The 13,679-nt window shown below is 31.9% G+C and overlaps 4 protein-coding genes across 4 annotated transcripts; all 4 read left to right on the forward strand.

Annotated features, from left to right (window-relative positions):
• The first annotated feature begins 2,149 nt into the window (after positions 1-2,149).
• LOC147802460 (uncharacterized) lies at positions 2,150-5,187 on the forward strand. Its single transcript, XM_087153194.1, has 2 exons — positions 2,150-2,706; positions 3,062-5,187. The coding sequence occupies exons 1-2, from the start codon at positions 2,662-2,664 to the stop codon at positions 3,902-3,904; spliced, it is 888 nt and encodes a 295-aa protein (XP_087009320.1). The 5' UTR covers positions 2,150-2,661; the 3' UTR covers positions 3,905-5,187.
• A 1,339-nt stretch (positions 5,188-6,526) lies between these two features.
• LOC147802461 (uncharacterized protein F54H12.2-like) lies at positions 6,527-9,922 on the forward strand. The gene is made up of 3 exons (XM_087152706.1): positions 6,527-6,866; positions 7,005-7,711; positions 9,848-9,922. The coding sequence occupies exons 1-3, from the start codon at positions 6,527-6,529 to the stop codon at positions 9,920-9,922; spliced, it is 1,122 nt and encodes a 373-aa protein (XP_087008832.1).
• A 1,814-nt stretch (positions 9,923-11,736) lies between these two features.
• LOC147802462 (uncharacterized) lies at positions 11,737-12,213 on the forward strand. Its single transcript, XM_087152708.1, has one exon. It carries the CDS (start codon positions 11,737-11,739, stop codon positions 12,211-12,213), a length of 477 nt encoding a protein of 158 aa, XP_087008834.1.
• A 19-nt stretch (positions 12,214-12,232) lies between these two features.
• LOC147802463 (uncharacterized) lies at positions 12,233-13,308 on the forward strand. The gene is made up of 2 exons (XM_087152709.1): positions 12,233-12,298; positions 12,628-13,308. The coding sequence occupies exons 1-2, from the start codon at positions 12,233-12,235 to the stop codon at positions 13,306-13,308; spliced, it is 747 nt and encodes a 248-aa protein (XP_087008835.1).
• The last annotated feature ends 371 nt before the right edge of the window (positions 13,309-13,679 follow it).

Raw genomic sequence — 13,679 nt, forward strand, 5'->3', positions numbered from 1 at the left:
CAATGAAGGAGCTGTTTTAGGCTGAATAATTTTCCCTTCAATATTTTTCAATCTTTAGCAAGTAAAATAAATGATGACAGGAATAAGGAAATAACACAAACAATTTATTTTACACTTTTTGGAACAGCAACAAAAACATGATGCCACTCACCACAAAACAAATATATATATACAAGAGATTGGAAATTAAATTAAAGAGGGAACATAGAGCACGCTACACTAGTTTGAAGCGTCTGGTTTTATTATAACTGAAGTATAGATGCTTATATTAGCATTTTTTTATATTTAAATATATGATTTAACAGAAAGAGTTCAAAACTAAAACCCTTTGAATTTTATTAGTGTACTAATAAAATTCAAAGTTTTAAAATCGTTATAATTAAAAATGCTTTATATGACACATTTTTTAAAAAAAATATAAGCCATGCACCCGTAAATTTGTAAAATTTTCCTATGAGAATTAAAAATGAAAATCTTTTTCATCAAAATAATTATTCATAGCATTTATTATGAATTCGATAGAGCATCTATCAATTTCCGATCTTTATAAACGCCTTTGCACAAATAATTATTTGAATTATTATTATATATATATCCCTCAATCAAATGCTCTTCATTTTGTTTCGTTTTAAAAAGGAAGAAAGATAACATAACGCATATTTATGTAAATATTTAAACATTGCTTTCTTTGTAAGTGTTTTTTTTTTTTAAGAACACAATCATAAGTTCCAGCTAAATGCTCAGTAATCTTAATGATTTTTACATATATATATATATATATATATATATATATATATATATATATATATATATATATATATATATATATATATATATATATATATAGTGAATCATTTTTAGCATCTTTGACAGACAGCCAATAATCTTTTTAAATGCAACGAGATGCTCTTCATATTTTTTGTAAATTTTAACTCATTCCAAAAATCAAAGTAACTCGCAATTTAAGTATCGGTGTAAAACAATGTTTATAAAAGTTATGAAAATAATTTATTTTAACCAAGATTAAGATGAAATTAAAATTATCAAATGTTTGCGTTGCACGCAAAGGAAAACCGCGAAAATGTTTTTCATATTGCTTGGCGGTAATAGAATTTCAACTAAATGTTCATCATTATCTCAATGAAATTATTTTTTTAAAAGCCGCAATTTTTTTTCTATTAATCAGGCCTAGCCGTTGTGGCTCAGAAGATCAGGAGTCTCCTTGAGATCAGGCTAACCTTGGGAGGTTTTCGTGATTTTCCTCTCGATGTAACGCAAATGTGGGTTAGTTCTAATAAGAAGTCCTCAGCGGAGGCAAATTTCTCTCAATGCTTGATCGAGGACTTGTGGTGCGCAAGAGCAATAACATAACAAGCATTTATATTTAGTTTTATGAAAAATAAAAACAACGTTGCTAAGACAACTCCATAATAATAATTACTATATTGACGTTCCAGACATTGGGATGTAAAAGTATTAATGGATTTATATATTTTATATTAACTTGTAAATAACTGTGTATATTAAATGTTGTGATGTCAGTAGTAAGGGCAGGCATCTATGCGGCGGAAGTGATAGGCAGTCAAGGGGTGCTTATTTCTGCCCCAACCGGAAGTTGCTTATTTCTGCCCACCTACAAACCGGAAGTTGCTTATTTCTGCCCGCTTGCTTATTTCTGCCCGCCTGAAACTTCGTCTGCAGCGTCATGGGGAGCTTATTTCTTTTTTTTCTTAAGCCTAATATATTTTTAGTTTCGGTTTCTGTTTTTAATTTAGTTTCGTTTTTTGAAATATTATTTAATTTATTAGTTTTTGAGGGTGGCAACACTTATTATTAGTTTTTAAGGATGGCAACACTTAGAAACTTTGTTATTTGTGGGAGAAATTGTGTATTATGAAGTTATGACGTCATCTTTTATTACATAACACATAAATGATATCATGCTTTTGATCTAGTGGTGCCATCTATGTGGAGATTTTATAAATAAAATAACTTTATATCTATTTTAATATTTAAATCTGTTTTAATATTATTTATTAAATATAATTAAGGCTGAGGATCGAACTCGCGCCATTAAAAAGCCTTCGCGGGTCAGTAGTTGGATATCATAAACACTGACCCACGAATGCTTGGTTAGATATGTGTTAATAAGTTTAACTTTTGTATTTTGAACACGTGTATAAATAAAAACTGTTTGATATCGATATCTTAATACAGTTTAATCGATATAGTTTCACTTAACCTTTGATAGTTATTAAATAATTATTTCTGCCCCTCTTAATGTTATTATAACTTTCTCTGGATGGCAACGGTACTGACCATACGCCTGTTTTGTGTGACGTGTTTTGTGTGATAACACAACTACTGATTACAGAGCGAGTCATTCTGATAAGGTATAACAAGTTGGATCTTGGTCTATGACGTGTGTGTTGAATTCAGTTCCTTTCACTTGCGCTGGTAAGTAGTTAAGCATGTGACAGTTTCATATTTTTCTGATTGGCTGTTAGAGTTATATTTCCTTTGTTGGCAACGATTAATACTGTGTTGATTATAATTTCCCTATCGTATATAACAAGTTCCTTTGCTCTGGCGTATGTAGTTACTTCGTGAAAATTGTTAATATTTATTTCTTAAGTGGAGTTTTACAGTCTTTAGATAGTTATGGAAGCCAACTCTTCATTAAAAAGAAAACACGATGAAATTCAAGTAAGTACTTCTATATTTTTTTACCCTTATTTTATCTTCATGTGTAATAATATTTTTATTTAATGTTAATAGATTTTCCAGGCTAAACATAATTTTTAACTTCTTTTACTAAATGTTTTTAACACTCCTATTCGAAACTTATCCTTATATTTTACTTTTAAACTTTACATTAAATATTAATATACAATTTGCTTAGAAATTATATTTTACTCTTAAACTTTACATTGTATATTAATATACAATTTACTTAGAAATAGTAGATCGAAATAATGTAGTTAATGTCTAAACAGTAATTAGGTTTTGCTTGTTTGTTGTTCTTGGTGACTCAAAAAAGTGTTTCTTTTTATTTTATTAGGATGAACCAAAGAGGAAAGGTTTGTTCCAGGAGGGAAACTTTCCAGAGTATTGCTATCCAATTGGTGAGGACTTATTCGTTTTGGCCAGCACGTATAACAAGAAATCAGCCATTCATATACGAAGGTTTAACAGATATGGAGACTCATACTATCCTTCAGGATATGGTATAACTCTACAGCCTGAACAGTATAATACTTGCTTCTGTCATGGTCCACCGACATGTATCTTCGGCATTGCAGACATCAACATGGCTTTGGAAGAGATCCCTCCAGCTAATCCCCGTGAAAAATTTTATGTGCTGATGAATGACGAGGGGAAGTATCTGCTAGTGGACGAATATACCTGCAGAAGTGGCCGCGTATACAAGCACGAGACGGAAATCAGTTTCAAACAGTGGAGAGAACTACAGAAGTGTCGAGATAGTGTGACATTCGGCTATATTAATTTAAAATACAGGTCCGTGGACTTTTTGAACATTTTTCAAGAATCCACCCATCAACAGTGTCCAGTGGTGCCAAAGAATTCAGACATCAACGAAGCGGGTCCTGTTATGAAAGATTGCCTGAAAATTGTGTTGTATAAACATATTGGACTGAAGAAAGGTCTGAAGCCAGTAGACAGATCTGCTGACTTTCTAGACCAGGTTGTGTGCAGTGTTCACGATTTCAATGAATCTTGTTTGGACTTACATGTGGAGAATATTGCTCTGGATTTTAATAATGAACTAAGTGAACGAAGGTTGTTTAGACAACCCCTTAAAGACTTTTTGTGTGAAGGTTTTTTAAAAGAAATCAAATTAGATACTTTATTAACTGCTGCTAAAAATGATTTTTGCAAATAAAATAACTTAAGTTTTAAAATATTTTGTTGTTATTTTTATATTTTGTAAAAATTACTGTGAACTTTTGTTTTCAGAGGAAACGAGATTTCTTTTTTTCAGCAGGCATGAATTTTCTTTTTCAAAATAATACTTTTTTCAGGTTCTTAAAATAGAAGAAGAAAAAATTATTGCTGCAATACAATAAGGAAAACTATTTTATACTTAAATAGGTATTATTATTTAATTTTATTGAAATTATTGTATACCGTTATTTTTTAAGAATGTTTATGAGAGTTAATTTTAACTGTTAGAAATAAAACTGTTATTAGAGAAAAAATATTTTTGAAATAGGTTATGGATCATTTACTTTCATCAGTTTATACGAAACCTGAACATCCAGGAAGTTTTGGAGGTGTAAATGCTATTTATAATTCTGTGAAAGGTAAAGTGAAGAAAAGTGACGTTAAGAAATGGTTAGAGACTAAAGATTCTTATACTTTGCATAAACCTGTGAGGCATAAATTTAAACGTAATAGAGTGATTGTTGGAGGTATAGATGAACAATTTCAAATTGATTTAGTTGACATGCAATCTTTAGCGAAATTTAATAATGGCTTCAAATATTTGTTAACTTGTATAGATTGTTTCTCAAAGTATGCGTGGGCTATTCCTATTAAAGACAAATCAGCCAAAAATGTATTGCCAGCTTTAAAAACTATTTTTAGAGAAAGAAAACCTGAGAAACTGCAATCAGATAAAGGAACAGAATTTACTAATAAACTTATACAGCAGTATCTTAAAAATTTAGGAGTTCATTTCTTTACAACGAATAATGAAACTAAATCAAGTATTGTTGAGAGGTTTAACCGTACTTTAAAAATGAAGATGTGGAAATACTTTACAGAATATAATACGAAAAAATATATTGACGTCATTTCTAAATTAATCCATAGTTATAATCATACCAAACACAGAAGTATAAAAATGGAACCAGCCTCAGTGAATATCGATAATCAAAAAGAAGTCTGGAATAATTTATATAGTGATAAGGTGAATATTGATAACCCTGTTTTTCAAGTAGGTGACACTGTTCGCATCAGTAAATCAAAACTTACATTTGAGAAAGGATATGAAAATAATTGGACTCGAGAATTATTTGTCATAGATAAAATAGTTCATCGAAATCCTGTAGTGTATAAATTGAAAGATTTAATGAATGAATCAATCGAAGGTACCTTTTATGCAGAAGAATTACAAAAAGTAGTCAACTCGGGCTATTATCCCGTAGAAAAAGTTATCAAAAAGAGAAAGAAAGGAGGAAGCACGGAATATTTTGTTAAATTTCTAGGTTATCCTGAAAAGTTTAATGCCTGGGTGAGTGATATTCAAAAAGTATAAATAGTGAAACTTAACCTATGAAGACTCATTCTCAAAAATGTCTTTCTATGTGACGCTACCCTCTGATAGCTCCATGCAGTTTTTTCCTAACAACAAAATTTCCCATTTTAAGACGCAGTTACCGATACCAGTGGATTTAAGAGGTGAATGGGAAGTAGGCCTATCTGAAATCATCTATCCGCATTCTTGGCTGAACGTAAATGAAAATAACAATTATTTTCATTACAAGATAAATAATGGTAATATCATATCGACTGCTAAGCAAACAATTGATGTGGGCTGTTATGAATCAATGTTCGATATTGTATCAGCTATACAACTTGCTTTACCTAAAAATCCTAGTCGATTTACAATAAATTACAATAAAGCTACGAAACGAGTTAAAATTAACGCCGTTCAAGGTTGCAGCCTTCATTTAGAGAAGTTAGGCGAATTGTTAGGATTTCAACGAGATGCAGTCATTACGGGTAACCAGAAAAGCGAATTTGTGGCTGACGCATGGTCTAATTTTTCCGTTTTTTACGTCTACTCAGATTTAATTTCACCACAAATTGTCGGAGATACGCAAGCTCCTTTACTGAGGATCGTTCGAATAAAAGGATATGATGGTGAAACAATTAGCCAGTATTATGATAGACCTCAATACTTACCTTTAACGAGACACTCCTTTCAAACTATCCATGTGGAGCTCAGATTGAATTCAGGTGATTTCGTACCTTTTGAAAGTGGTAAAGTGATTATAGTTTTACATTTCCGCATGAGACAAATACTATAAATAGTACGATGCGTTTTTTGAATCATTCATTTGAAGAGAAGACGTCAAGATGAGTGTACCGTACGTTTGTTGTGCTGAAAAATTCGAAGATCATTATGCGAGTCAAATTGGCTCGGGTTTGTCCTATTATAAAGGTGTTAATTTCCAAAAGGGCTATGGACTTGGTGGTATATTTCGTCGATTATTTAGAGCAGCACTACCCTTTTTAGTAAGAGGTGGTAAAACTATTGGAAAAGAAGTTTTAAAAACAGGAACTCGAGTAGCATCTGATGTATTATCTGGAGAAAACTTTGAGGAAGCCGTCAAAACAAGAACTAAAGAAAGTGGAAAAAATCTAGCACGAAAAGCTATTGATAAAGTGCAGTCTATGGTCGGGAAAGGAAACTATAAAAGGAAGCGTAAGAAGCAAAAACGATTCATTTCATCTAAAGCACGCAAAGTGAGTGGACGTGATATTTTTGATCCATAAAATGGCATTTTTGTTGAAAGATTCTCCTGAGTGCGTAAAATCGGAATTGGAACTTTTTACTTTACCTGGAACTCAAACAGTTATTCAAGATGGTCAATGGATACAATTTCATCCTCTTTCTAACGTTTTTGATAATGCTCCCGTAGAGTTTCATGTCTCTGGAAGTGTAGAAGATTACATAGACCTCAGTCAAACACAATTGTATGTGAAAGCGAAAATAGTAAGAACGAACAATACAGCTATCACTAAAGATGATGTTATAGGACCTGTGAATTTATTTCTACATTCATTATTTTCTCAAGTAGATGTGTCTTTAAACGATCGTACAGTTTCCAATTCAAGTAATACCTATCCCTATAGGGCCTATATTGAAACTCTCCTAAACCATGGGTATGATAGCAAAACATCTCAATTAACTGCTGAGTTATTTTATAAAGATTCTGAGGATGGTTTAAATAAAAGAACTGCTTTTTTCAAAGAAAGCGCAACAGTGGACATGATTGGCTGCATTCATTCAGATTTATTTCATCAAGAACGTCTTTTACTCAATTTAGTGGATTTGAAAATAAAATTAATAAGAAGCAAACCAGAATTTTGTCTACAAGGATCTGAAGGATTTAAAGTAGTATTGGATCATGTCTCTTTATTCATTCGAAAAGTTCGTGTGAACCCTGGAGTGCTTCTTGGACATGCTAAAGCACTCGAGAAAACAAGTGCAAAATACCCCATTAATCGAGTCCTATGCAAAGTGTATTCAATTCCTAAAGGGAGCATGTCTTTTATTCAAGATAATATATTTTCGGGTCAAATGCCTAAAAAGGTTATTATTGGTTGTGTAGATAATGAAGCTTTTCATGGAACATTGACAAAATCTCCTTTTGATTTTAAACATTTTGATTTAAATTTTATTGGAGTGTATGTTGATGGACAACCTGTCCCCCATAATCCATTGGAACTCAACTTTTCACAAAATCAATACATTCGTGCCTATCAAACTTTATTTGATGGAACGGAACGAATGGGTCAAGATAGAGGAATATTTATTTCCAGAGAAGACTACAGGAACGGAAATACATTATTTGGATTTAATCTCTCCCCAGATCTATGTTCAGGAGAACATTTAAATCTGATTAAGCATAGCAATTTGAGATTAGAACTGAAATTTGCCAAATCACTGGAAAAAACAGTATGCGTTATCGTTTTTGCCGAATTTGAAAATTTGATTGAAATTAACAAGTCAAGAAATATTTTATTCGACTTCGGAAATTGAAGAATGGATGGATTGCAACTATTCTACATTTTATCGCAAGATAAGATAACAACACCTTACTTTCAAGGCGTATATTCAAGAGATACGCTTCCGAGTCTCCGAGAAAACACATGTGCTATCACAAATTCAGATGACTCATCACAACCTGGAACTCACTGGCTAGCGTTATTTGTGAATGATCAAAGACAGTTAGAGTTTTATGACTCATATGGGAAACCTCCCGGATTTTACAACGTGAATACCGCTTCCTACACGGACGTACTATGGAATTCCAAAGTGTTTCAATCACCTACATCCAATGTATGTGGACAATATTGTATTTACTTTTTACTCAAACGCTGTCAAGGCTATTCTATGTATCATATTTCAAATCAATTATATGTAAATGATTTTCAGATGTATCAATTTGTAAAGAAAAAATATGGTGTAAGATTTGTGTTTAGAAAATAAAAAAGGAATGAAACTAAATCTAGTGTCTCTCATGTCATTATTATAAAATTTTACATTTAAATATTGTTATGTAGGCAATAGTGTAACATTTTTAATTCTTTTTAACAAAATTTTCAGAAAATATTTTTATTATTGAGGAAAACTTTCTATCTTTTATGAAAATATTTGTTTTTTGCAAAAAATTTTCTCTTTTAAGATAACATATTTTTGTTTTTGTAAAAATATTTCAAACGTTTTAACAAAATTTTTCTATCTTTTAAGAAAACATTATGTTTTTACACAAAAATTTTTTATTTTAAGAAAATATTTTTACTTTTTGTTAAAAATTTGCTAGTTTCGTAAAAATATTTCAAACTTTTTAACAAAACTTTCTAATTTTTCAGAAAATATTTTTATTTTTATAAAAAAATTTCTATCTTTTAAGAAAATATTTATTTTTTGCAAAAAGGAAATTTCCAGTTTTTCAGAAAATTCTATCCCTCTTTCTAAAACTTTTTGTATTAATTAATAAAGGGTGAAATTTTTCCTTGATAATATAAACTTTTTCACCTGTGAAAAAAAATGATCAATAAAGACAAAATACATTTTAATAAAATAAATAAAATTTTATTCAAAGTTTCACCCAAGCACTTCTGCGGGCATACATCATAGGTTTCTTAACAATTTTATTTTTACTATACAATTTTTTATTTACATCTAAATGTGATGGTAATTGAATATCATTTAATGTTTTTAAAAATACATTTCTCCCCACTGGAGCTGATTTTCTATTTCGCAAAAAGTCATTGATAAGATTTACTATATTACTTCCAGGAACAGTTTTATCTTCATGAATAATTTCACCTTTAGCGTTCCAAAGGAGAGATTCATTATTTTTTAAGAATTGATACATATCTTTAGCTTTTTCTTGAAATCGAACTGGAACAGCAGTTAGAATTTTTCCCTCCAAGTCTTCAGTTTCTTTTTTGATATTTGAAGAGATCTCTTCTGTAGACTCTACTGGAGAATCGTCTATGTTCGTAATTTCCTCCTGAACGGTTTGAGGTTCTGGTTTTTTCGGTCTCGAAATTGAAAAGTGCGTATACTTCTGCAATATTTGTAAATACAGGGTTGCTTTCTCGTCATCTGCTAAGTCCTTTTTCCGTAGAATATTTTTCATTTGTTGATCCAATTGTGATAAGTGTTCCGCAACTTGCACTCTATCCTCCGGAACCAACACAAATTTCTTACTGTACTCCATGAATTAAAGAACTAATGACAGAAATAGCTGCAGGTAATAAAAATGATAAAAATCCTTCTCCTTTCTGTACAAGAATTCTTTTCTTCTTATACAATGGCAATTTCTTCTTAGAAAGTTTTCTTAAACTTTCTTTATGAGGAGCTAATTTATTTTTCTGAGATTTCGTGAGTGGTATATTACCACACAATACATTCAATACACACTCACACAAAGTTTTTATTTCACTTTTTGAACACTTTTTTAAAAGAGACTTGCAATGTTTAGTTTTAGAGATCAATTTCATGAGCTCTAATGTTCGCTCATTACATACAGACATCTTACTTTCAAATGATTTGAATTTCGAGTGCTTGTCCTATTTATAGGTGTTGATAAAAGTTGAAAACCTTCAAAAACAATGGTTAAAGTTGTCATCTAATTTCCTTGAAATTCACAGTTGAAATGAAGTTATCGAGGTTGGTACACATAATAAGTATCTCCAGGAAACATACCAGTACGCATGCGTAAAGATTCTTCCGTATCACACTTTAAATCAATGAGTAAATAACCATAAGATTTTGATGTGGCATCAGCATAACATTCTTGAAAAAAATTAACTTTTCGAGGGTACAATTGACGTCCTAAATGTGTAATTTGCGATTGATCTCTACGATTCTTAAATAATACAAGATAATGAGCATTTAAGGATATTTCTCTCATTTCCTTTCCTTTATGAAAAATGTTTTGAACCACAAAAATAATGCTAAGAGATTTATGGTGGGAAAATTTTGTAAATAATTTCGTCAATTGAGGATCATTTCCCAATTCACTCATGAGATCATCAATCACAATTAATGCATCTGAATATTGATTCAAATCGGATGGAAGTCCTTCTTGAAAAACAACATTAGGCATCTCATCATATAATTTTTGATAAACACCATAACACCATACTACATGTTTTGGGAAAGGCTGTATCATTTGGTTTTCAATCACTTTTTTTATAAAATAACTTTTACCACTACCTGTTGGACCTGCGAGGACAGCTGTAAAGGGATGTTTGAACTTCAAAAGATCCATGATGAATGAAAAACTTTACTCTCGTAACCTCTATTTATCGTTATCTCTTATCACCACATGAAGAGTTCAATCCTCAGCAAATAATTATATTTAAATTAAATAATAAAATAGATTTAAAGTTATTTTATTTCTGACATACCCTCATAGATGGCGCCACTAGAGTGAAAGCATGATATCATTTATTTATTATGTAATAATTAACGCGTGTATGGTCAGTACCGTTGCCATCCAGAGAAAGTTATAATAACATTAAGAGGGGCAGAAATAATTATTTAATAACTATCAAAGGTTAAGTGAAACTATATCGATTAAACTGTATTAAGATATCGATATCAAACAGTTTTTATTTATACACGTGTTCAAAATACAAAAGTTAAACTTATTAACACATATCTAACCAAGCATTCGTGGGTCAGTGGTTATGATATCCAACTACTGACCCGCGAAGGCTTTTTAATGGCGCGAGTTCGATCCTCAGCCTTAATTATATTTAATAAATAATATTAAAACAGATTTAAATATTAAAATAGATATAAAGTTATTTTATTTATAAAATCTCCACATAGATGGCACCACTAGATCAAAAGCATGATATCATTTATGTGTTATGTAATAAAAGATGACGTCATAACTTCATAATACACAATTTCTCCCACAAATAACAAAGTTTCTAAGTGTTGCCATCCTTAAAAACTAATAATAAGTGTTGCCACCCTCAAAAACTAATAAATTAAATAATATTTCAAAAAACGAAACTAAATTAAAAACAGAAACCGAAACTAAAAATATATTAGGCTTAAGAAAAAAAAGAAATAAGCTCCCCATGACGCTGCAGACGAAGTTTCAGGCGGGCAGAAATAAGCAAGCGGGCAGAAATAAGCAACTTCCGGTTTGTAGGTGGGCAGAAATAAGCAACTTCCGGTTGGGGCAGAAATAAGCAACTTCCGGTTGGGACAGAAATAAGCACCCCTTGACTGCCTATCACTTCCGCCGCATAGATGCCTGCCCTTACTACTGATGTCTCCAATTTACTTCGTTTTTATTTATCCAAAATCGCACATAGTAGGAAGATAGAAAACCTTCCCTTACAACTGGTGACCTCAGGACGTGATTAGTTTAACAGTGCGAAGATTTTATTTGGATAAAAGAAAGGTTTGTGCATTACCATTATTTTATAATTATCTTTATATTAAACATGGAGGAAAGCACAAACGATAATTTAAATTCATCAACTCAAGATAATGTGAATTTAGAAGTAAACAAAGTGGCAGTTAAACCACCAATTTTTTGGCGACATAAACATAAGTTATGGTTCTTACAACTTGAAGCACAGTTTGCTAACGGCAATATTACTCGTGATTTAACTAAGTATAACATTGTCGTTGCATCATTAGACGAAAATGTCTTAAATTTCGTTGAGGATATTTTGTTAAACCCGCCAATGAATGGAAAATACGACGCCTTAAAAAATGCATTGTTAAGTAGATTGACAGATTCTGAAGAAGCCAGGTTAAAAAAGGTGTTGACTACACTTAATCTTGGCGATAAGCGTCCATCTGACTTGTTGCGACAAATGAAAGGTTTGGCTGAAAATTCCATTTCTGAGGAATTGTTAAAATCACTTTGGCTACAGAGGCTACCACAACAGGTTCAAGCTATATTATCTATTTAGCTCTGATTCTTTGGATAAAATGGCAGAGATGGCAGACAAAATTATTGGTATATTTAGCTCAACAGAGTTATGTACAGTTGATAAAGTATCCAGTAAAACTTTTGAGCATAATAACATTAGTAACGAAAAATTTAATTCATTTGAGATTAGTATTGCAGAATTAACTAAGAAATTTGATACATTCATTACAAGGAGTAGATCTGTAACAGCTCGAGACCGTAGCCGTTCGAGATCGCAATCTTCTCGTTATAAGTTATGTTGGTACCATTTTAAATTTGGAAACAAGGCACATCGCTGTGTTAAACCTTGCCAATTTCAAAAACCAACAAATACTTCGGAAAACTAACGGGCCGGTCGATTGAAGAGGCCAACGACTACGGCCATCCAAATTGCCGCCTCTTTCTTTTTGACAAGTCAAGCAAAAGGCACTATCTTATTGACACTGGGGCTGACGTGTCTGTAATTCCACCGCCAAAACCCAATAAGCTGTTCCCATCAGATTTTAAACTTTATGCTGCAAATTCAAGTTCAATCAAAACTTACGGCAAGCAACTTATCAGTTTAGATTTAGGCTTGAGAAGACGTTTCAAATGGAATTTCATCATAGCAGACGTCTCAAAGCCAATAATTGGAGCAGATTTTCTTAAGGCACATGGACTTTTGGTAGACATTAAGCAAAAACGTTTGCTTGATCCTTTAACATCATTGACAGTCTCAACTAAAATAATCAAAGGACCATCTTCATTTTTAACACCCCTCGATAGTAATAATCTAGATCCAGATATTCATTCTCTACTGCAAGAATTCAAAAACTTATCTTCAGAAAAAATAGAACTGAATAAAGTTAACTTAAACCATAATGTCACTCATGCTATTGTTACAAAAGGCCCACCCATAACATCTAGAGTGCGTAGATTGGCTCCAGAGAAACTAAAAATCGCCAAAGCAGAATTTGACTACATACTTGAGCGTGGCATATGTCGACCATCAAGCAGCCCTTGGTCTAGTCCATTACATCTGGTCAAGAAAAAAAAATGGCGAATGGAGACCGTGCGGAGACTATCGTGCTTTAAATGCAGCTACATTACCGGATAGATATCCTATACCACACCTGCATGGTTTTACACACCAATTAGAAGGTTGTACTATATATTCCACATTGGATCTTCATCGAGCTTATCATCAAATTCCCATGGAACCAGCAGATATAGAAAAAACAGCTATTAGTACACCATTCGGACTGTTCGAATTTCCTTTGATGACTTTTGGACTTCGTAACGCAGCGCAGACATTCCAGAGATTTATGCACGCCGTTCTACGTGGTCTAGAATTCTGTTTCGTCTATCTGGATGACATATTAATTGCATCGCGCTCTAAAGAGGAACATCTACAACATCTCAGAATAGTATTTGAGAGATTGCAACAGTTTGGATTAACATTGAATCTCAGTAAATGCAACTTCGCTA

The sequence above is a fragment of the Parasteatoda tepidariorum genome, chromosome 10 (assembly GCF_982258835.1).
Source record: "Parasteatoda tepidariorum strain Cologne lab strain chromosome 10, Ptep-v5.0, whole genome shotgun sequence".
NCBI classification, from domain to species: domain Eukaryota; kingdom Metazoa; phylum Arthropoda; class Arachnida; order Araneae; family Theridiidae; genus Parasteatoda; species Parasteatoda tepidariorum.